Source organism: Cygnus olor, chromosome 1 (genome assembly GCF_009769625.2).
Source record: "Cygnus olor isolate bCygOlo1 chromosome 1, bCygOlo1.pri.v2, whole genome shotgun sequence".
Taxonomy (NCBI): Eukaryota; Metazoa; Chordata; class Aves; order Anseriformes; family Anatidae; genus Cygnus; species Cygnus olor.
In genome coordinates, this window is record NC_049169.1 from 6,313,705 (window position 1) to 6,338,576 (window position 24,872).

Below are 24,872 nucleotides of genomic sequence, written 5' to 3' on the forward strand. Positions count from 1 at the left end.
ACAGATTTTCATCTGTCTCTAAATCTTGGTCCTCTTATGGCTCCCTTCATGATAATGTTTTAGCTCATCACTGTCTTCATCTTCATTTCATATGCGCAGGATGCAGTCAAAGAGGAGAAGGTAACTGGTGTGGAATCTCTCAGGATACTTCATTCAGCAAGGTGCTGGATCCATCGCTTACAAGTGTCCTAATGAAAGGAGCTCCTTTCATTTCTGTTCAGCCCACGTTCAATAAGATAATGGAAACCACACAATTTGTTCAGTTTCTTTTTCCTCAAAGAAATAATAAGCCAAATAGGAAAAAACATTGTCCCAGTGGATCTGTGAGACAGATAGCTGCTAAGCAGAAGAAATAGCCGCAACAACAAAACTCTGATTTCTGAGGTTCTTCAGTTCTCCAACGAGTATTTTACATTGATTATGTGCCAAGTCATTATTTAGGGAAGCTAAATAATCTGCATTGCAACTTCAAATGGGAGAATCACTGAGGCACCTGCTCTGTGTTTGTCTGATCGAACAGAGAAACTTGAAAAGAATAAAAGAAAAAAAAAAGAGATGTTGGCCCCAGATATTGGCCATCCCCAAAGCATGTGTTTGAGCAATGAGACCATGATAAGAGCCTCTGCGATGCGCTCTGTGGGCTGCGCAAGAGGGAAGGTTTTAATCAGATTTTTCTGCCTTCTCTAACAGATGTGTTGACAATCCATAAGCGTATGGCTCTCATTCACAGGAGTTATTTGCCCCCAAGAGCTTAAATGTAATTTTCAGGCAAACAATTTGCTAGCCCCCATTTCTCTCATTTCTTAAATATATGTGTTTCCTCAAGAGAAAAGGATAATAATCCTCTGAAACAGACATGGATGGGAGTCAGCCCAGTCATAACCAATCAGATCCTTCAGATTTGAGGTTTATGTACTTCATTTAAATGATCTGTTAATGAACTTGAACAGAAACACAGAGCCATGTTGGTCACAGGGAATTCACTGACATTCATTCCCTTTGATTTTTTTTCTGTCTTCTCTGCTGGTGTTCACATTATCTGACAAAAGCGGTTTTTTACTTCTTTCTTGGATTACCTTTTTTTTAACCAAAGACATTATTGGCTTATTGCCTTGTAGAGAGAGATTGAATAATCAAAGCTGCTTCTATCTGCAACATTCAAAATAACTCAAGTTAACATTGCAGATGTGGTGGAAGTGGGGACAAGGAATCCTTCAGAGTCTGGAAATCTCTCCTCACCCACACCGAGAGAGTCCTTTGGACTTTGAGGCACAGTAAGAGGAAAGGCTTGTCTTTGGTGGGTCTTGAGGTTGTAAAGGTGGGTTCTTTGTAGATTAGACCTTTGAAGTTTACCCACAGAGTTTTAAAAATTAGCTTTCTACTTTCCTTACTGGATGCTGAACACTGTAGCGACTTCACTTTCTTGAGGGCATGCTGGGCAATCTGGTGTGTTCAACAGCCCAAAAGAACATCAAGATAAAAGCGGTCTTAACCATTTCACAGCTACATAATGGGTAGGAACAAAAAAACATGGTGTAGACATGATGTGCCTCCAGTAAATCATCAACAGAACACTGATTTTGAATGTTCACTTTTCAGTAGATAATGCATTTTTTTAAGGGAAAAGTAAGAGTCTTTATGATTGATACATTAAAGTAGGGCTCTGGAGACAAGCTAAATACCTAACTGCTTCCACAGCTTTTATGAGTATGATTCACATGGTATAACTTTACCAACCTGTAGGTTAAATTTTTAATCCACACTGGTTATTCAAAGCTCCTCTGTGGGTGAAACACACAATTCTTGTTCATCCTAAATGCTAGGCATTTCTAAGGTGCCTTATTACTTTTCTATGACAAGAGAACAAGTGTCTTTCTCTTCCTAAGCGTACAGTTTTAGATGGATTCATCTCACCCACCCTCAGCAGTCCCTCCGCATCATAGCAGCAAAGACCTCTCATCCACCTGAGCTTCAGCACCCCTCTGGCGAGCTTTTGGAGGTGCATACAATACCATTTGTGGGGTCATATACATGGCTAGTTGCGTACGTAGACCAGCCTAAAAGCCCACAATAAGTTGGGTAGTAGTTACATTTTGTGTTTGGCATGTAATTCTTCTTTTTGTAAACTTCAGGCCTCTAAATAGTGTTCATATGGTGCCCTATAGCCATAACAGGAGGGTAGTATCTTACAGAATAATTCAAATTTCACTTGAGGGGCCTACAACAAAAAGCTGATGTATGGCAGCAAAATTATTATGAATAATACTATATTTTCAAAGATGGTTGTTAAAAGGTGGCAATATCTCAGCCGACTAGCTGATCACTCTGGAATGCTAGACCGATTGACAAACTTTTGAGAAAGTGACTGGTCTCAATCTTACTGTTTCTGCATTATGTTCACAAATAGCACAGTGCTAAGTTTTGTCATCCAGTCTTTTCCATTCAAGGCTCATCAACACTTTCCATGAATTTTCCATACTAGTAATATTTTGAGCAAAGTTGGTCTATTGGTCTGATGGTTTTTTTTCTTTCTTTCTTGCAAGTAGCCCTGTTGTTGCACTCAAAATTATTGTAAGTGGGTGGTTTTGTGATCAACTAAAATAACTAAAATATGGCCTTCTTTTTTTCCTTTTAGTGGCTGCATCAACTGCTAATTCCACAGCTGGTGCGGCCATGAATTCTTTGACTTCTCTGGGTACTCTCCAAGGACTGGCTGGAGCCACTGTTGGACTGAATAATATTAATGCACTAGCAGGTACCGTAAACAGTGAGTATTTATTGCTGTGGTGGACAGCCTTTCCCAATAATCATTTCACAAAAACTACCAATTGTAAAATGATGATACAATTATTTTTAATCTGTATGCAAAATAAGGGGGTCAAGTTGATCTAGTTCCATTCATAGTACATATGCAGTCCTGGAGTCTTTAATAAAGTTTCACATAGTTTGCTCTGCAAAGTGAAGTCTTTCGGGTCCCTGCAAAAAGACTCCTATTCTTGCAGGGCAAATGGAAGGTAAAAGAAATGTCAGCAGGGTGTCTGGTTGTCTATGTTATAGGAGAGGCTCCTTTTTCATTTTGGGAGTCTGAAAACAGGTATATCATCTCAACACACAAAACCTCATTCAGAAATATCATGATAAGACAGGCCTGTTTGCCACAGACATAGTTCTATTAAAATGTCTGTAGGAATTGTCAAATTGACTTAAGAGCAGCATACTTGCTTTTAAACTGAAGGCAAGTCTTTGGCTTTTAATTTGCAAGTATAAGAGAATGGTGCGGTCAGTCAGCTGTAATACCAGAGCATGGGCATCTATCCTAATACATCTTGAACCCTGACATCCCCTAACTAAGTAGATGGCAATAGTTGATAGAACGTTATTCCTCATTCTCAGCCTTGGTCAAGATTTTCCTGAAGAAGAATTTATTTTTTATTGTTTCTGTTATGATGACTTCACCTTTGCCTGAAATGGAAGAGATTGGTCCAGCTGCATTTTCCCCCTCCCTTTTTTTTAGCTGCTGTTGTTCCTTGCATTTCCTTCAGCAATGCAAGGAATCTACTTAGTCATTGCCAGTCCATGACCCATCATAATGTACCCCCAGGAATGGATGTCCTCCTCAGTATCACTTGCTCACTCTGATGCTCTGCATGATGTCCTTTTTGTCACTGTTACTTGGCTGCTCACCCAATCTTTTTGTTCTGTGATCTCTGGTTGTCGTTGGGAGTTGGGAAGGAAGGGGGCTGATGGCTGTCCATGTAGCAATGATGAGTGGTTGCATGGGGCCTTATGTAAAACAGGTCTTGCTTCTGGCAAGGACATGCATATTTCACACAAGCAAACAACCTCACAGTAAATATGACTTAAGAACAATTCAAGAAAAGTAAGTACATTAGGCCCTAAAATGCCCGATGTTTCCTTTCTTATTCTAACTCATTAAAGCATGCCGCTGAAAAAGGCATGCATGAAAAACTAACTTATCTCCTCTCATGAGCTCTCTTAGTAAGAGGGCTACACTGCCATAAGTAAAAAACATTAAATGTCCTTCCCCTGATAAACAGTCATTATGCTTTACATGGTTTGTAAGAGGTCACAATATCAAGTGCGGCATACGGCATCCCACTGCTTCCCTCCCACAAGTACTAAGAACCCAGGCACACTGGAGCACTCCAAGATAACATTCCCTTCATCAACATCAAGAATGAATCACCTATGAACTCTTAACTTTGCGTGGGAATCCTTCTTTTGCGTTCCTTTTAACATTTATTGCTAGGCTGCAAGCAAAGAGTTTACATTTTCTCAAGAAGTATTTTCAGGTGTTGTTTGTGCAAACTTACCTGCATGTGCCATCTGAAGTGTTAATGACGTATTCACAACCTGGTACCAAATTCAGGCTTGTTATAAGCCACCTTTACTTCCATGGACTTGTACTAACAATGGCTTCGGTTCCAAATCTTCTTCATGGATGTTTTTATGGATGCAGAGTGTGTATGTGCCTAGAATATCCCTATGTATATAGCACGCATACTTAAAAATATATGTGGTTATGTCTATGTATATACATAAGTATGTACATATATGAGAGAGGTCTAAAGAGTAAAAACTGCTTCCTCATATGCTGTGTTGTGGCACCTGTACCTCTACAAAAGAGGACCCTGATTATCAATTTCAATTGTTTGTGATGCTAATGATAGCAAAGCATTGTTCCAGTGCTAACAACCTCCCCTGTCTATTTTAATGATGAGCCAGTTCTTTTCCTAGTGACTATTTCTGATCCAGTTGTTCACACTCAGACCTCTCCAGGAGCCTGCCTTCAGTAAACCTCAAGTTCAATGGATTTGATGTTTCACAGTATGCTGTGGTCACAAACACTCCAGTAAAAGCATTCAAACATTGTTTTGTCATGAAAGTTCCTGGAGTAATTGTGCAGAAAAGCTGGAATTGAGTGACATGCTTCCAGCTGGGGAATTAACAAGAATGATCCAAAGCACCAGCCATGCTGAGCATCACCCCAAAATGTATCAGGAGGTGACACTGGGCTTAGGCATTGATTTACGTGGAGGTTTTGGAGGAGGTATTCTGTTGAAATCATGTCCAAGTATGAGATTCACAGGGAGAATGTCCTCCAGGCTGAGCTCACTAGGACACTTAGTCTGCTTTCTGGATCCTGGCTGTGTCTGGGAAAAATAAGCTGGGTTCTGGAAACTAATAGCATTCTGATTGTAGAGAGAAGCATTGTAGAAACATGTCTGGAGACCTTAAACTACAAAGTGAAATATGGTAAGTCAACTGTCTCCAAGGGTTCAGCAGCAGTTGTACATGCTGGGATTGACCCAGTCATCTTTATTTGTGCTTGAAGCATCTAAGACCGTAAATGACAAAACATTAGGCTGTCTCCATTGGGGCAAATAAATTTAAATGAAGTAACTTACAAAAAGAATTATGAATAATGAGGAAAAAATAATAAAGAGGGTAGAAGAGGTTCTTTGTAATTAAGAAAGAAAAACATGGATTTAGGATACTGGACAGCTATGACACAGTAGTTGTATGTGAAACCAGGGCAGTCACTTAGCCTTTGTACCCCCATATTTACATCTGTAAAACGGACATAAAACTGTTCATGACAGATTTGAGGGTGCATGGAAGGCACTTTCAGAGACCTTTGGACTTGCCAAGCATTGTCTCTTCTGTATTATGTAACTCGGAAAAGTAGAAGGCCACAGATGAGAAACTCCAAACAATTATTTCATACAAGCGAGTAAAAGATCAAAGTTCAATATCAGACTGAGGTGCATTGGTTGAGAAAATACAGAGATGTGTAACTGCAGCTGGATCTTGCATATTTCATAAAAATATAAAAAGGGAAAAGAGTAGAAATGTTGACACCTTTCTGCAGATCTGTTTTTCTCAGGAGGGAGGCATATTTAGACACATGCTCTGTGGTAGCAGTAGCAGTGTCCTTCCCAGAGGCAGTGAGGTGAGCTGAGGCTATCTGTTGGCTGATCTGAAATCATTTGGTGGGAAGGGGCTATTGATTCTGGGTGAAAGAAGAGGGAGGATGCTGCCCACAGCAACACAAAGCGTGCTTATCTAGTAGGCTGATGACTCACAAAAGATAACATGTTATCCTAATACTTCCTCTATTATCAAGTTATTTCAACACTATAATAAAGGGAGAGATACAAGTTGTTTTATCAAGGGCCTTTACTTCAGTCAATGCTGTGTGTACACGTGCAAGCGATGACACAAACCTCAGTACAGAAACATCAGAGTAGGTTAGGGTCAGGCTCAGCATCCAATTACTGCTTTATCACTATTAGTTTGAATCTTCATTTTCAAAATGTCCTGTCCTTTAGCTATAAGATGCTTCACAAACTATACTGGTTTGCAGGTTTTGTTTTACATCTGGAACCATTATACAAGAAATAGCTGGCCCTGCTCTGACAGGTTTTTGTTCGAAGTCGTGGCAGCCAGTATCTCCTATCAGGATACAGCAAAGTTCTGAAGTGGGGTGGAGGGGAAAGAGAAATCTTCAAAGTGCAAGACATTTTATTAAGCAAAGGCTAAGAATATCACATCTCTGTCAAGTGTTTAGTCACACAAATTACAGTTATATCAAAAGGTATAATTTATGCAGTACAGTTCTCTTAATTGGCGCAGACTCTGGTGGAGCTAGAAAGGTGCCACTTGAGCAATTGTCCTGATTATCAGAGACTCACAGGAATACACTTTCTGAATCTACATAAGAGATGGAAGAAAACTAGTAGGTCAGCATCTTTATCCTCCTCTGTCAATGCGGGATAATTCCCTCCGGTATTCTTTCTACCACTAAATTACTCATGTGATAAGGTTTATGCCACTTTCCTTGAAGAAGACTGTTTCCCAGTCTAATAGATTCCATTGTTAATTCACTATAAAGTGTTCTCTGCTTAATTTCCTCACTTTTCTCCAGTTCCACATAACCCCTTTATTATTGGTCTGAAATTAAGCTTTCTCTTTCTTTTTGATATTCCTAGCTTTTTGGGGTCCCCATACAACTCTGCCAGTCACTTCTTCACCCATCCTTTTGCCAACAGAAACTCTGCACAGGCAGTGTGTAAGAAAGGTCAGAGGTGGTTCCAGATGCCCCCTTTTACCGGTGACTGCTTTAGTGTACCTTGAGGGGGCTGATTAAGCCCAATTAAGTTGTTTGTGAGCTGTTCACCTAAAAAATATGAGCACGGGATAGCTAGTTGGGCACAAAATGCGGCCTCTCAGTCCTGCTGAGCACTTACTCTCCATCTGACATTACTCAGAGGTGTGGGCGATGAACAGGTCTCTGAATCCTGCTACCCATGACCAGCAAGGTAACTGTAATGGGAAAATTCACTTTTTCTGGAATTTCTGGGGGGAAAAAAAAAGTATTAACATCGTTCACTTTAATGTGGCTCACTTAGGAGCCACACTTAGGCTCACTTAGGATGCATAGAAGTAATGGAGAGAGGCTGTACATAGTCCAGGAGTTTGTCAGAATTCTTTTGCAAACTGCACTATTTGCATGGGTAAGGGATGCCATTTTATGCACAGCTAGCAAGCCAATCTGAAACTTCCTCCTTGGTGGTCATCCCAGTCGAATTAATCTGTTATTTATCAGGATGTAGAATTGCTTTAAAGAAAAAAAATTAAGCAACTCTGCTTCCAGTGAGGAGTAAAGGAACACATTGCTAGAACCAAATGCTTTTGTTTCTTCATGAAAGATGCCTGGATTGGATGAAGCACTTGCAGTCACTCCAGATGTGCTGCTGTTTATCCGTTCATCCTCACAGGAGTAGCTGGAGGAGGAGGATGGAAGCACACAGCATCACAGTCCATCTTCCTACCGCAAACCCAAGGGACAAAGCCCATCACTGTATGGAGGGTTATTCCAAAAAGCTGTTAATCAGGGTTCTCTGCTGACTCCACATAAGCAAAACACCCCTGATATGATGTGGTCATGTCCTGCTGATAAAGACCTGGCCAGAGAGAGTGGGATTTCTCACAGAATGCTTTCTCCCAAGTGTCCAGATTGCAAGGATGGAGGTCGGGGAGTCCTGCTCTCCCAGCCTTGGATATCCCCAGCAGAAGCACGGGTGTTGAGGACGGTGGGCAGAGAGGGTTTGGGGAGCACCGAGCTGTAGTACTTGCCAGTAGCAGGCTGCATGTGAGTCCGTTTGACTGTGCAACCGTTGTGCTAAAGTGATCCTGACGCCAGAGTTGTGTTTCTTTGTTTTCAGTCCCATTTGGTGACGCGCCGAGCTGCATGCACTGCCGTCGTTGTCAGTGTCAATATAATACCAACAACTTTCGGAAAGCACTAATGAACAAGTGCAATTTCTTTTCTCTATTGTTGGGTTTTTTGTAAAGTTGCTCAAATGCTCTCAGGTATGGCGGCCCTGAACGGAGGACTCGGCGCAACAGGCTTGACGAATGGTACGGCCGGCACGATGGACGCACTCACCCAGGCCTACTCAGGAATCCAGCAGTACGCTGCGGCCGCACTGCCCACCTTGTACAGCCAGAGCTTGTTGCAGCAACAAAGCGCCGCGGGCAGCCAGAAGGAAGGTAAGCACTCGCCCTTCTCAGGATAAGCAATGCTTGGCCAAGCGAGAGCCGTGTCTTGGGTCTATTTCTTCACAGAGGCTCAGCGAAGGACCTCGAGTAACCTCATCTTTGATATTTACATTTTCTCCTGCCCTGATTGGTGTTTTTCACTTTTTCAACCTCTACTGTAAATCATTTTTTTACGATCTCTCCTTCCAGCCATACTTTCCTGATCGTTCTTTGTGGTATAAAAGCACTGCTGTGCAAAAAAGCACCAGTAACAAAACGCATCCCGTTGTGGGTGACCATCTTTCACACTCTCTAATGGTTTCCATTTTCCATGATGATGGAGTTAATCTGATTAGGTTTAAGTTTTTGAGTCAATGACAAGACCTGGCTTTGCACTGAGTGGTTCTTTGCTTAATTCTGGGTTTTGCAGGGGAACAACGAAGGGTTTGCCCCTCTCCCTGCACCAATAGAGCAAAACAAACCTCGGGAAGTTGCTGCTAAGAACAAATGAATACTACTAAATATTTAGTAAAATGAGGTTACCCTTTTTCCCCTCTCCCATTCCCTTGTACACTTCCCAGGCATTTTGGGGTGTCATTTCTATTTTTACTGCTTTCCCTTCTCTCATCCTAAATTCCAGCTAATTTTAGGAGGACGGGAGAATATTGCATGCTTTCTAAGATTGTATCTGTGTTGTCACTACTTCTCTTGCCAGGGATAAGCTTTGGAAATAAACCTAGTGTAATGTCCTCAAGAGAAAGATTTTTACCCTCTTTTAATATAGTATCATGCACTGCTATGGGATGTGGTGTTTCCTAGGAAGACAAATTTGGCATTCCCACAGCTGGCTATTATATGGGGACACTGTGGAGTTAAAATGTTTATTTTCTCTAAATTTGTTACATCGTTTACTGCTAAAAGCTCAGATTATATTAAATGAAATGATTTTTTTAATCAACTTCTTTTTCAAATTTTGCTGTGTTCTCTGCTTTTGTCTTTCATCTCACTCACTCGGTCACTGACAATAGACTGACACCAAAACCAAATTGTTTATCTGGTGTCATTGGTCATGGTGGATATTCAGTTTGATTTTTTTAACTATTTTTTTCAGTTCATATCAAGTGTAAACTTATTTTTTATTTTATAAATTGGCTGTGTCTTTTTAAAAAACACAGCCTGTCACATGTCTTGTTTCTGTAAGTAAGGGGTTACGTTAAGGTGAATAAATTCCATCTTTAAATACTGACAACTATTTTTTGTTTCTTAACATGGTTTCTGATGGCATGGTGAAGAGTCTGGAGTGGTTGAGGATAACCAAGTACCAAAGAAAAATACTATATCAATATTAAATGCTGAAGCTTAGTGAACTGCCTCATGCATATGCTGTAAACTATTGTTAAGTAAGTTTTGCTTACTATTTTAAGAAATTTTGTTTTCTGGAAAGGATAGTTTATTGGCGGTAAGAAGAAATAAGTTCCAGGTGATGATTTTTTTTCCTTTTTTTTTTCTCAAAAAATGTTTCTTCTAAAAACATTTTTTTCCAAGCCATTTTTCCCCTGTGTTGGTCAAACATTGCAGCCCTTTCCTTCAGGCTGAGAGAGGGCAGCCAGCCTGGTTACAAGAGAGGTGAGGCTTTGTGACTCTTGCAGAAGGTATCCATAAATCTGGTGTGCTTTCCTCTCCAATCCAGAAAACCACAGACATCACATCTGAGACACACGTAGGTTCCTTTACACAGGGGAATACTCAAGCATGTTACTCTAGATGTGTTTTTACCAGAAATTTTTGTTCTCTTTGTGTACTGCTTGTGCTTTTGCTGTCTGTGTGGGAAGGCCACACGTCTGGTTCCATCATAGATCATATTCTTTCAGACATTCATGGTTTATTTCCAGTATGTTACTGCAAGGGAAAAATTGAGCTGAGATTAAAAAAAAAAAAGCTATTATTGCTGGGGGGTGTGTTTAAGCAAATAGCCTTTATAATGTGTATCTCAAATTTCGGCTGTAAGAAAAATATTCAAAGTAGCTTCAAGTTTACACCTTTCTTTTGAAACACAAATTTATGTAAAGGCACTTTAATTTCAACCCAAAAACTTTATTTTGAACTTTTCAAAATAATTATTTTACAAAGTTTCTTCTGGGAGATAGAGCTTTCTCTGGGGAATTCTGAAACGAGTCCACACAAATTTTGTTCTTAGTATCTTTCTCTCTCTGATTTTCCTAATTTCCAAGTCAAAAGGTTTGCTTTGTCTTACCCTTTTTATTCCCATCCCCACCAAGTTCCTGCCGTTTTATCTGTGATGCTCAAATCTGAGTTCAGCTTACTGCATTTCTGTAAGTTCCTGCAACTATAATTAAACCAGCAAACCCATGCAGGTGTTTGAGGCAGCAGGGGGCTCTTTGGGCAGATCTTGGGGTATTGTGAGAGAGTAATACATTGTGTACCTGTTTTCCTAACCTTAATTATCCTGAAAGACACTTGTGTAAATTGAAGAAAGAGGATGCAGTTTAACTTCTTTTGTAGAAGAGGTATCAAGTGAACACTTTGCGAGATAGGATACTCTAAAGAGCTGCATTTCAGCTCTGTTCCTTTGATGATCCACTTACTTTTCTTCCTTCAAAGTTGGAAAGTGAAATGCTTTCTGACCATCACCTTCAGTAAGTATTATGGGAAAATAGATTAAACGTAGCTCTTGTAATAGCTGTTTCCATACTTTTGTTTTGTTTTCCTAAAGGTCCAGAAGGGGCAAACCTCTTTATTTACCACCTCCCCCAGGAGTTCGGAGACCAGGACATTCTGCAGATGTTCATGCCTTTTGGAAATGTTATCTCTGCTAAAGTCTTCATTGACAAACAGACCAATCTGAGCAAGTGCTTTGGTATGTCAAATTTAATAAATCAAACAGTAAAAACCACATGCACCACACTGAAAAGGGGTCAGGAAAGAAAATTAACAGCAGTGTGAGAAATGTCATACTGGAATCTCATTCCCAAAATAATGGACTCTTAATCCTCAAATGAGTGGAAAGATGCACAGGCAAACTAGTTCTAACTAAAAATTGGCTGTGAAAAAACAATAATAATCTTCCAGTCTGACATCTCGCATGAATGTGTCAAGTACATGAAACTAATTACACCCTATGTGGGGGAATGTCATTTAGTATACTATTAAGCTGCCTTATTATGGATACCTAATTATTCTCTATTGTATAGCTGAGCCACTTAAAAATGCTCTATGTTTAACCCATTACTTCTACATTACAGGAATTTCTTTCTTCTGAATTAAGTACAAGATTGTGCAATTAGTGTTTGAATGGTGTGTACATGTAGTTCAGAACGTTTTACAGACAGTTGATGTCTAGATATGCAGCTACAGCTGCTGCAGGCAGGCTCCAATGCATTATGAAAGGTAGAATCTCCCCTTACCTTAGGGTGGGGATGAAGGGAGCATCAATGTCAAGTTTTCCTGGGAATGCTTTAGGCTGTCAGAAAACTAGATTGCAACAGAGGAGAAGATGATATGCTGGTATAAAAAAGTTCTAGGGTTGGTCAGGTAGGCTGATGTCCTTTAAATGACATAGGTGCACCAGTTCAGTGCCTCAACAGAGTGGAAAACAGAAGGTGACTGAGTGGCAACCTGTTAGATCGTTGCTCTAATGATTGTGGTCTTAATGCAAGATGTGAGAAGGGTCTGGGAGGACAGAATCTCTTAAAGAAAAGTTTTGTAAGGTTTGACCTAAAATACTGGGGCTTCCAGCGAAATGACAACTCTTTCCCAGAGTAGAGGAAAGCAGCTGTATTGTATGTATGACAAATTAGTAACCAGTCGAGACAATCCCTTTAGTTTCCAAAACTCCTTTGTACTGACAAACATTGCTCTTTGCACAGCACCATCACTTAATTTTCAAGTGTCCCCATTAACCATAATACATGTTTCTTAGCTTGCATATCATTACTTTTTTGGTTTTTTTAATCTAGGTTTTGTTAAAATGTGTCTGTCTCAGTGTTTGTCTACACAAGGTCCATTCAGGAACAGCTATTGGGCTTTAACCCATTTTGAAAGGGATGAATTTATCTAAACAGACAGTACCCAACCAAGAGCAACATTTATCAGGCTACTCAGAAATACGTACTGCACAGGACTTCAAGCCATACCACAATCTGAGTGTATTGCACCTGAAGACAAGCCCTTAATACACCTGAAAAGTTAATTTACTTTACAGATAGCGTGTGATATACTTTCTGCATTTTTCTTTATTTTTTACGCCCTGTTTAAGCTTTACAAAAAATTGTTCATATTTAGACTAATACAGTCCAGCATGTTTCTGCAATGCGTTAAAACAGTCCCTGAGGCTGTAGCAAATTTGAAAACTGGAATTGAAAAGGACTCCCTATTGATCTGGAGCCAGTTCAGTTAGTGTGTTGGGGTGACAAAATCACTGTTGAGGTCTCCAGGAACCTTGATGAAATGTCAAATCAAGCTGTGTTAATCGAAATGCAGCAATTGTGATCACTACTGAAAAAAATGTAGATTAGTTTGGGCAGGCGGCTCAATTCATCAACTCACTTCCCACACTTGCTTTTTGTGGGTTTCCTTTTACTGCTTGATTACCTACCTACACATTTCTCTGGGTTTATGGGACACAAATATCTAACTTAGAATGATGAACTGAGGTTATCTTGTTTGAGGGGAAACAGAAGGGTCAACACCCAATGGATGGAGGAGTCCTCTGTCTTTTTGGCATTAGTCAGGTTTCAGTAACATTGCAATTTCTCATTCTTCCTCCCCAGGTATTCTGCCAGCAGTTGAGAGAGTTCTGCTTTAAAAACAAAAAGTACTGCAGTGGCAGAGGAAGTTGAGATTTTCTGATTCAGTAGGTGTGAACAGCACCTGTGTGATTCTGTTAATCACAGGCAAAGCCAGGATTAATCCTGCTAGTTTAACATACTGTATCCCTGCATGCATCACCTCAGCTTTATTGGCAAGAATCATCTATTTGTTGTTTCAGCCCCAAACTTGTGTTTCAAAAAGCTTTCTTTTTTTTTTCTCTGTATTCCCACCCAAAAACTGAGACAATAGTGCATCTGAATTACCCATTTCTCACTGGTACCACTAGTGCTCATTGCTCATGGTGCAATCTGGGTTTGTTTCTTTTTTGTTGGATTGGGTTGGTTTGGGCTTTTTTGGAAGTCAAATTGCAGATGAAAAGAGATTGAACACTAGAAAGATGAAAAGAGTGTCCAACGCTGTCCACTGGCTGAATTGGGATGGGAAGGTTTGTTCCAAGTGAATCTCAGAGTAGTGATACACAGTGATGAGCTTTTATATAACACTGCTTCTCAAAATGAAAAATTGCTTTTATTTGCAGAAAATGAGCTTTGGTGTTATTTGCTTTCTTGTCCAGCTCAGTTGAATGCTCAAGAGATTAAATGGTAATGAGGATGACAGGACAGTCCATCTACCCCTGGAAATACTTTTTCATGAGCTCTCATGAGCTCTAGTTGATTCCACAGACAAACGGTTTCACTCTTTAAGCTTCTCTCTTGCCTTTCATAAAATTTACAATAACAGAAATGAGAGAGAGTAAAGTAAGGCAGGGAAGGGGGGACCCAGTGACATCCCAGCGTAAATGCAGTCTGCCTCATAACAAATTTGCTACTCAAATGATGAAAAATATTTATCCTGGTTACAGAGGTACCAAGAGATTTAAAACAAAAATCAGAATCATCATGACAGGGGCTTTGCAAATTGATAAGAAACATCATCCCATCCCCATGTAACCTGTGGTTTAAATTTCAGACAAAAAAAAATGATGAATGGATGCAATCAGAAACAAATAAAGGGAGAGAATGTCATATTCCTTCACAAGCTTTGTAAGTGAAGGTTCTTGATAAGCGATAAGATGAAAGTGTAACAGGCTAATGTAGATAGAGCATTCTGTGCATAGAGACAAATTGTGAAGCAGGATAACAACTGGATGATAAAGGCTGATTCCACTGATGCAGCACAGAGGATGTATGTTTGAATTTGTGGCTGAGTCAAGGAAACTATTAAAGAGACATAGAATGAAGTGACTTATTACATCCCCCTGGAAGGTAAGCATAGCCTAAGCTAATTGTTCTTCTGTCAGCACGGGAGAGTCTGAGTTGGTGACATGAGGTGGGCGGAAAAGCCACCTCAGGGCGCGCTTGCTTCTCTTCATTCACCATTCACAGATGCCACCTGATGACTAGTTTAGATCAGTTGCTTAACTTTCAGGTCACCATGACTAGCTAAGATAAAAAGGAACTAAGATGATGAGACGTTCATAGCAGGAAACCATTCAGAATGCACTCAAGAGAACAATGTGAAGGTCAGGAAGGCTGTAGAGGAAACTACTGAATTGTCGAGGTAGGTAGGAGTAGCTTATAGAGTTTATGGAGTATCTGCCCGGAAAGTGCTACAGCTGCCTTCTAACTCATGGTAGGTTGTTTTTTCTTTCTGTCCCCGAGGAAATCTTACAGCTCAAGGCTGAGATCTGTGAGCTGATGGAAGTAGACAGAGGAGTGCAGTGCTAAGTCAGTGACTGGAGTTGTGTGAACAGATAAGATCTCCTACAAGAATACAGGGGAAGGGAAGGAAGAGAGTGATGAAGTTCCTCAGGATATGGCAATAATATTCAGAGGAAATGGTCAAGTGAAGAAAGTGAGGAAGTGACAAGTTACTAAAATCAAGGAAGATATGGAGGAATATTTATTATCCCTTAAGGAGGTAATGAATAATCAACCACAGAAGAGCATGAATCAAGCATATTGGCTTTGGCCAGGAGAAGGTCTACAGAGATTTAAGTGAGAGGCTTTTTGAGTGGAAAGGAGCAGAATTGAGCCTGAATTGTCAGAGAAGAGTCTTAAGTAAATAGTTCGGTGAAGTCGATTTAAGGTGAACCATAGGGAAGGTCTGTGAAGGAGGGAGGGCAGACAGGGACCAAATGACTTGTTAAGAGGCTTTTTTCTTTACAATGGGCAAAGTGTATCATTCTGACACTGAAGAAGGAAGAGGGCAGCAGTGCGAGGTAAGCAAGAGCCATAAAAGAGCAGGTTAAAATGACAGCAAAAAGAGGTTATGAATCAGAAAGGGATGCAGGCACTAAGCGCAAATGAAGAAAGCTGGTAGAAGACAGGAGCTGAGCAGCTTCCGTGTTAGTACTGAAAACGAAGTGTGGGGGAGCCGTGCTTTAACAGGGTGAAGGGATATGTGTTAAGTCAAATTCAAGTGGAAAGGAGAGGGAGCATTTCAAAGCCGATGCATAATAGCAGGCTGGAATGCAGTAGTAATTAGCCAGAGCAGAGGCAGAACAGCAGTTAGGCGAGCTTTGCAATTACAAGTGGGAGGCCCAGATATGAAAATGAATTTTGAGCTTCCAGAATCAGGGAGATTTGAGTCCATTATGAGCAGAGCTTTTTTTGTCTCAGGGGGAAAAGAAAGCTGAGCCAGGCCAGCCATTCTGAATTACCCGAGCAAGCATTATCCCCCTAGTTAGTGCTCGCAGCTGAGGAGCAGAAGATCTGGAGTTCTCATCAAGCCCTGCCATTGTCTTTATGATGTTGCTTAATTTCGATCCTTGCATACCCACTTTGGGACCAAGAGGCTGAATTAATTAACATTTAATGTACCTTGAGATCTTGAACTGGAAGGAGCTGTAAAAATACAAAATATTAATATTGCAACTGTCCCAGTCAGGGCCCAAGGAGATGACTGTTTAATACCACCCAGGACCAGTGCACGTGAACTCACATTCAGATGTGCAAATGCATACAGGCATCCAAGTTTGGGTTCTGTTTCTGTAACCAGGTGTTCTGTTTCATCTTCACATGTACAGACTGGCCTCATAGTACTTCCTAATAGGCTGGGAGATATGTAGATATTACAGTGAAAAGTGTTACAGTAATAAATATCTACAGTCTCTAAGGTAGGTAGATAAAAAACAGATTGGGAAACTGCATTGCACCAAAACTGGCCAACTGCATCCCAGCTAGGAAAGAAATATTATGAAGGTAAAAGGGAAGGCGAAGGGAAAGGGCGAGGAAATGGGCTATGGAGTGTGATCAAAGAAATAATTGAAAGAGAGGTAAATGTGTCAAATAAATAGTAATAATAAAATCCTAACAAAAAGCCTTCTGGAATTTGTTCTAACCTACAGTTCGCTTTCTCTCCCGCCTCCGTTCTGTGTCTCGTAGGTTTTGTTAGCTATGACAATCCAGTCTCTGCACAAGCTGCTATCCAGGCTATGAACGGCTTTCAGATTGGCATGAAACGCTTGAAGGTTCAGCTGAAACGCTCCAAAAATGACAGCAAACCTTACTGATCTTAACCCCAGATGCTTACTGCTCTTATTTTAGCTTTCTTAGGGTAAGTCCCATGAGCAAACCTGTCCTCTGCAGGGGGGTTAAGAGAGAACATATAGCCAACCTTCACCAAGAGACAGTTATTTTTACAGTTACCACTTCCATTTCCCCACTTGTCCTTACTACACTTGGCTCCCATTTCCTTGCCAAGTAATTACTGAGTTGTGTTACTGTATTTTGTTTTGCAGCATAATTTATCTCCTTTTTAACAAATAAACGTCTTGAAATTCAAAGCAACACACACACACACAAAAAAAATGTGCAATTTAACTCTGTGAACCCTGGTGCCATTAGCACACAATAAAAGTTGTTTTGTATGGTTGGATCCTATTTTACCAGGGTGGCACCAGCAGTTTATAGGTTAAAGAAAATGGCCTCATGCCAGTTGAAGCACTTATTTTGCAACAAGAAAATTGAAACAAGTCTTTCCACTACATCAACTTGTTTTTTGAGAAGATTTGATTTTTTTTTTCAGTTCAAAACAATGTGTTGTTATATATTAGTCTGATTTTACACTGGTCGTCTTTATATTTCACTTTTTTTTAAGTTCTTGTTTTTTTGGAAAGGATTAATGTAAAAAAGATTTAGAGATCTGTTTCTAAAGCTACAGGGTTTAAAATAAAAATAAAATAAAATAAAATGAGTGACAATACTTGATGTTTCTTGAGAGATAAATTTAATAATAATAAAAAAGAAAGCCACAGGCCTGTAAATTTTATTTGTAAAAAGCATTTCTATTTTTATACAAAATTTTTACTGCCTCAGAAATAATGGAAGTTATTTATTGCCTATTGTTAACTTATTGGATACCTAAAGAGCAGCTCTCTATGCTAGCTAGATCCTTTGAAGTAGTCTCTAGAGTAATTGTGCCAAGAATGGGCGCTTTTTCACTGTTGAACCCTACACCCTTTACAGTTCATGCTTTTATCCTCTTGTTTGTATTTGTCTGGTTATTTTGTTCGTAGTTTCCATTACCTAGTTTAAAGTTCAGTTGTCTGACCTTTTTTTCCCTCCCCGTACCTTTATGTTACATTTGTAGAAACTGGTTCTTTCCTCTCTTTTCTCCCCAAAGACGAATCCATTCTCTCTGACTCCTTTCAGATGGATTCTTTTGGGGTTCCATTGTGCTGTTGTTGACAAGTATTGTAAGTTAATGCAAATTATGTGAACAGCTCATAGACTCTACTGACAAAAGATTTGCATTAGTTTTCTCCTGCACCCATAAAAGTGATTTTGTTTGTGCTGCATAGATTCTATGTAACTTTTTTCCTCTTCCTTGTTTTTTCCCTAGACATCTCCATGCCCGTTAGCCCATCGTTTGCCTAGCATGTCCCTGTGGCGTCTCAAAAAAAAAAAAAAAGTTTCATCGTCCCGTCATTGTTTCTGATGTCTTTCTGACCTCACATCATATTTGGTTCTCCTACTGACCTTTGATCTAGTTTGACCTTTGAAATTTGCATGTGACCTCATCTAGCTATGAATTCTGGGAAGTCAATGTGAAAAAACATTGCTGCATTCATGCAAGACTGAAATTTATTATTAGATAAATTAATGATAGGATTTAAAAACAACCTGTGGCAAAATGTTTTTTCTTTCTTTCCTTTTTTGTTTTTCTTTTTTCCTTTGTTCTATTTTTTTTTCATTTCGTAAAAAAAAATAAAAAAAAAAAACAGACTTGAAAGTATTATACAGGGATTGGCATTCTGCCTGGTCACTGGTGACAATAGCAATATGTGTCCAGAGGCACAGAATGTTGGTTTCTAACAGACTACTTCCAAAACAGTTTGAGAAATAAAACTGTCTGATTTTAAGTCTCTAGAGGTCTGTAATAGTTTTTACATTTTTCAGGCAGTGTAAAGTTTTTTGATAAGGCCATTTTAGGTGGCTCACTTTCTCATTAAAGTATATATATAGAACCACTTTTTGTAGATTAGTATAAGAAAATATTTACCCTGTTTTAGGGCAAATGCTACCTACTTGTGTCACCTTTTGCTGAACTGACTCACAGTTAGACAATCCATGGTTTAATGCACATGAAATTACCTATATTTTATACTGTTTCAATGTACAGAAGAAAGGTTACTGTAAAATGTGTTACGTTGGTGCTTCTGTGAATTAAGTTGTGGTTTCATCATGAGTCTTATGGTCTTAAGTGTTCTATGTTTATAAAGACAAGTTTAAAATTGGTTTACTTGAAGAACAAGAACAAAAACAAGATTCAAAAAAAAAAAGAAAAAAAAAAGTTGTTTGCTTAAAAAAATGAATTTCATGTGAAAAATTAAAAAATATTCCAGAATAAGTTTGTGTTGGCTTGTGACGCATTGATGTCATTTTTTTATTGTGAACAATTTAGATGTGTTTGTGTTCAGCAAAATGTGATCGGTTTTTCTTTTAAAGAAAAAAAAAATCAGTGAAACTATAGTGCCAAATTCCAAAGGTACTTTCTTCCTAGAGCTTCAGTGTGTTTCTTGTGTGAAGTAATTTGATAACATGGGTATTTTATTATGTGTTTTGTATAAATCCCTAATATTTAAAGAAAAAGAGGTTAAAAAGTTTGTTAACTTGCTATCCTGTGGTCTTGTTGCCTGAAATTGTTATTGTTTGTTATTTCTCTTTGATGTTTTTTGTAAAACATTGTATAAGTGCCCATGTTTCACTTTTTTAACCACTCTGCACACATCAATGCTGTGAAAGCAAACCTCACAATGTATTTTCTTCATATTGTATGGAAACCTCTAAGGTGAGAAAGTTTTGAACTTTTAACCCTTTCCACCCAGAGCTGTCTTGAGTGTTAATACCTTTTATACATTCACCATTTTGCTGTTTATTTTTATATATATATCTATATCTATAAATATATATATACTTAGTTTTTTGTGGTTTATTTAATACATGGTTGAAATCAGAACAATGCACAGGGCAGATCTGAAGGACAAAAATATTTTACTGCTGTCTAAATTTCTTCTGTATCTATAACTAAAATTATTTAAAACAGTAATTAACTTGTGGTTTTCCTTTTTAGATTTTGGGGATTTTGTCTTTTCTTAAAGAGCTTTTAATATGCTGCTGGAATATGCTATTCAGTATTAATAAAATAAAAGAAAAATAAAACAATTCTTTAATTATCTATTGTGTGAACCACTCCCAGAAAGGAGTGGTAAATCCACCATTTGAAAATCGTGAGGAGAAAAAAAAAATATTTTTGTAATTTAAATAAATGAACTTTTGCTTAAATCAGATGCACTAGATCTTCCTGGGTGAAAATTCAGCGTGCACTGCAGTTAAACTACTTTTTATGGACAAAGTTTACATACACTGTAATGTTTGGTGTTATCTGCCATTATCTGTAACGGCAATATATTGGCTTACTCCTGCAGACACTCGTATAGAGAGGAGTAACTTTACTCGTACAAGTAGTCCATGGGAATACGTATGTGACTGATGTGGGTGTTTGCTGGAGGAAGCTGTAAGGAGCCAGAAAAGAGATGCTGGTAGCCCTTTCACTGCCTTGTAAGTCTGATTAGATCGCATTTCTACCGCACACGTAGTGACCAACAACCAAATTTGGTTCTTTGCTACCGGTATAGCAAATTCATTGCCAATCCAATGCGTGTGAGCAGCAGTATCTGCTACTGATGATAAAGTGCCATACCTTCTTCCTATTTCTGATTATATTCGAAGTCACCTAAAATTAAAAACGAAGCCCTATATGAACAACATCAGCTGGTGCACTCTTGTCTCTCATCCCCAACTTAAATGCTTCTTTATGTAAAGCCCTGGGATGGAAAGGACTAGCCTCTAGTGATGCAAAAAAGTTTCCTTCTTATAGCACATGCACTTATAAATAAGTGATCTATACTTTTCTCATGTTTTTACTACTGCTGGGGCCTTCCTACACCCTTTGAGGGCTATTTTGTACTACTTGCAGCGATTTTGCATATTCAAAGTATCATCTCACGTACGTTATATTATATATATGTACATATATATATAATATGAGATCATCATTTGGATTGTTTAGACTGTTTCACTAATTTATCCTCATTGTACCCACCGTATAAATTTCCAAAGCTTTTTTAGATGCCCTAGTGTGTCCTGCAGGTTTACCAGCCTAGTGAGAGTGGTGACGTCTTTGGTCATCGGGCAGTGTAATTTGGTATCGGCCGCAGACCCGGGCGGTTGCCCCAAATTACACTACACGAGACATTGGCTTAGCAGTGGAAGAGGAGGAACAGTTCAGGATTTCCAGGCAACTGAGATGGGTCCATCTTGAAATTTATTTATTTTTTAAATCAAATATAAAAATGACAACCCAAACATACACCTCCTCGGAGACAAATTATCTACCAGTTCTCTTTCAAAATATTGAAAGGAAAAAGCTGCAAGGGTGCAAGGGCCTAATAAGAGAGGAAGAAAAACAAGGGAAATTGCTTTACAAAATTCTAATCAAAAGACTAGACTAGTTGCTTTTTTTCAAACAAATTAGCTAATTGTGATGAAATGGCAGTCCTCAAAGGAGTAACAAGTTCATCTTTCTTTCACCATAGGGGTTACAGTTCCTTGGCTTGTGCTACTCTGGAATCATTTTACTGTTTCTGTTTTTATTATCTTAAGTGCTAATTAACGAAAGGAAAAAATATCCTGTAGTTTCATTACCTTTTTGGATAATGTCATACAAAAAAAAAAAAAAGAAAACGAAAAAAAAACTATGTATTTGTGTTTTTTTTGTGCTGTGAGAATTGTTGTTTGTAGATTAATAATACTATCATTTTGTTTAGAATTACAAACTAGTTTTTAAGTATTGTCTGAGAAAAGCCAAAGTTAATGCAATCTAGTGGAAACTGTAAGACCATTTGAGTATTGTTTCTGTTTTATTGATGCATTTGGATTTTGTTGTTTGATGGAATTTGAGCCAAAAAAAAAAAAAAGAACAAGAAAAAAAAAAAAAAGCAGGCTTTCCTATTTCTACAACCTGACTGTACTTATGCATTTTGTACCAGTGGAACTTTTTATACTGGAGATTAAAAACAAATGGAAATTTTTGTGGCTTACTCTTGTGGGCCCCCTCGATCATGACTGATTTTCAAGTTTGATTTCTGGATGGTAGAAAGAGAGTTGGTTTTGTTTAGAGAATTAAAAACTTTGGCTTGATTTCTTTTTTTCCCTTTGCTTATATCTAGTGTTTAGAATTTTGTCTTAACAAAAGCGGTAAGTTTCACTTTTTATTCTGTATCGTGCAGTTACACAATAAGGTAATTAGAATTAGGAGTACTCGGTCACTTTGCGTGGATAAATGTATTAGTTAAAACGTTAGGGGTTTGCTTTTTTGCTGTTTAGATCAGAGTTTTTTCTGATTCTTCTGTCCTCATTGTGAACATAACCGTGTAGTTGAAACAGTCAGACTTATTTTTGTAACGTATGTTATTGTGTGATGCAGTTTTTTGCTTCTGTCTCCAATATTAAACCATTTTCCTAATACTTGTCTCTCTACTTTGTGTCTTGTATTGTTGGTGGTCATTATGTGTTGGTAATACATCTACACACCTCACTGTTTCACGTTCCTGTTTTTTTTTTTTTCTCTATTTGTTGGTTGTGTACAAAAGATACAGTCGATTCCACCTAAGTGAATATCTGATTGGGGGGCAAAAGAGGATTTGTGCATTTTAGACATGTTATGGTTTCTTTGATATTTTTTTCTCTCTCCTTCCCCCTAGTCATGCCTTATCACTTGGATAATCTGTCTGAGCAGGAAGCATTTTAAATGAGTTTCCTGCAAAGTCATATGGAAGATAGCTTTTGTTAGTCTTCTAACTGCAAAAGCTTATGCACACAAATATACAGAGAAATCAGAAGCCATGTGAAAAGATTTTTGCTGACATTTCAGTCAGTCTGCAAAACGCGGATTATGGTGATCAATTCTTCCTAGTCATTCAAAAAAATACTCTGCCGCTACTTCGCAGAAGCGTATGAAACATTCAAGAAAATATAGCCTTGGGATTTCTTCCAGACTGCACAGTAATCTGATGGCATATGGTGTTAGTCAAACTCCTTAGAAACTAATCACAGCTTAACTAGGTCTATGAGAGCCTGCAAAAGCCTACCAGGTAAACGAGCTTGTTACGGGCAGTTATACATGTAATAATTTTAAAATAAAATCCAAGTGAGCACAGGGAGACCCTATTAAAGCCAGTGGAAGAATTAAAAAAGAGAAAAAAAAAAGTAAAACAATAAAAGAAAAGGAAACACGAAAAAAATCCCCTGTTGTTGAAATGGGTGATATTTTTGCTGTGGGTTTACAAAGCAGATCATTCTCAGCACTGGCTAATAGTATTACACAAATCTCAAAAGGGACAAAAGAAATACCATAGCACTTTTTTTTTTCCTAGAGTTGGCTTTTAGCTTTTTTGTTTTATTTTTCCATTTCCTATAATTTTTTTGTTCCTCACAAGAATCTCTCTGCTCTCCCCCATATCTAACGCAATGAAATAAAAGCCGTGAAAGAAAAATATCTATGTTGTTCTGGTTTACAAAAGTCTCTTCTCTCCTCTGTCTGATCACAGATGCAAAGCTTACAATTTGGAGAGGGGAAAACAAAACCAACAAAGCCAAAAACCAAACAAACAAACAGAAAAACAAACCCAAGGAGGAGAGAGAAGCACTGGCAAGTGCTCTCTGGAATTCAAGCCATATGCCCACTCCCCTTTCCTTTGTCCCACTTTCTGTGATGCTCAGGAATCGAAGACCACTTAAAAGTGCTCTTATGAGACCCAATGGACACTCCTCCCTCGTGTCTCCTCTCCCCTAGTCCTTCTGGCACTCTGGCTTTGGCTCACACACAGACACCTCCCCAGGTGAGGGCTCGCACAGCACGGGGGCACGGTGCGCGGGGTGTTTCCATGTGGTTTCAGCCATGACGTTGGCTCCTGTGTTTGGAAGAGTTTTGAAATTTTCAGGTGGCTCATGAGTTGTCCTGGTTGCTTATTTATTTATTTATTTAACCTTGGTGGGTTTTTTTTTGTTTTTTTTTTTTTTTTTCTAAACTTTTCCGGTTCCACAAAAGGCCAAATAGGTGACAAGTCTGGGATAGACTCCTAGAATCATCTAGGTAGGAAAAGACCTTCAAGATCATCAAGTCCAACCACCAGCCTGACCTACCGAGTCCCACCTCTAAACCATGTCCCTTAGTGCATCCCAAAGAAGCTCAAACATTGTCTTGTAGGGTCAGGGGTCCAAGCAAATGCCTTGCCTGCAACTCTAAGTTTAATTGAAAACCACAGAAGCCTGTAGAGGACAGCCCAGGCAGGGGAGCAGAACCCAATGGTCAGGCTGTACCCTGGGTCTTTTACACCTCTAGAGTTCATGATTCTGGTTCTGATTATGTTGACACCAGTGGATTCAGTTGAGTAAATCTGGACTTGCATGAACGATAAATCAGAGTTGATCTCTGGGATTTCTAGGTTCTTGTAGATGTCTTGATTTTATTTTATTTTTTCCCCAAACTTGGTCCTAGGAAAGAAACTGGAGCTTTGTGAGGGGTCTTTTCTTCCAAAAATATAACTGAGTAAAAGACTTATACTATAGTTGGGTTTCTTTTGAATACTCAGGGCTGAAAGAGACAGGTGTTTTTTTCCTTTTTTTTTTTTTTTTTTTATTTCAACAATGGGGAAAAATGAGTTCCTTAAAGCAATGCAGCTGAACAGTTTGTCCTGCTTAAATGCATGCTTTTAATTTCAATTATGTAAGGCACCTTGCAGTGTTAGCAAAATGTCTCTTTGTTAGCTATATGTGTATCGCCATGGGAAATTACCAAACTGTCACAAGACTTGCTGATTAAAGAATAGCCTGCCAGAGTGTGTGTGCCTTTGCCCAGTGTGACTCTTAGGTATTAGGCTAAGGAAAACAGTTTAACAAAATGTAGTGTGA

The 24,872-nt window shown here is 38.9% G+C and overlaps 1 protein-coding gene across 22 annotated transcripts in view; it reads left to right on the forward strand.

Annotated features, from left to right (window-relative positions):
• Positions 1–22,427, forward strand: part of CELF2 (CUGBP Elav-like family member 2) — a 455,245-nt gene extending 432,818 nt beyond the window's left edge. For 6 of the 22 annotated variants that reach the window (XM_040546975.1, XM_040546887.1, XM_040546872.1 and 3 more), the window contains 5 exons: positions 2,636–2,767; positions 8,380–8,577; positions 11,300–11,443; positions 16,782–16,953; positions 18,241–22,427. In XM_040546975.1, coding sequence (XP_040402909.1) covers positions 2,636–2,767; positions 8,380–8,577; positions 11,300–11,443; positions 16,782–16,909 — 602 coding nt within the window. In that variant the 3' untranslated portion in view covers positions 16,910–16,953; positions 18,241–22,427. Of the gene's footprint in view, positions 1–2,635; positions 2,768–8,379; positions 8,578–11,299; positions 11,444–16,781 lie in introns of all 22 variants that reach the window. The other 16 variants (XM_040546927.1, XM_040546895.1, XM_040546933.1 and 13 more) reach the window with 6 other exon arrangements.
• Positions 22,428–24,872: the final 2,445 nt, after the last annotated feature.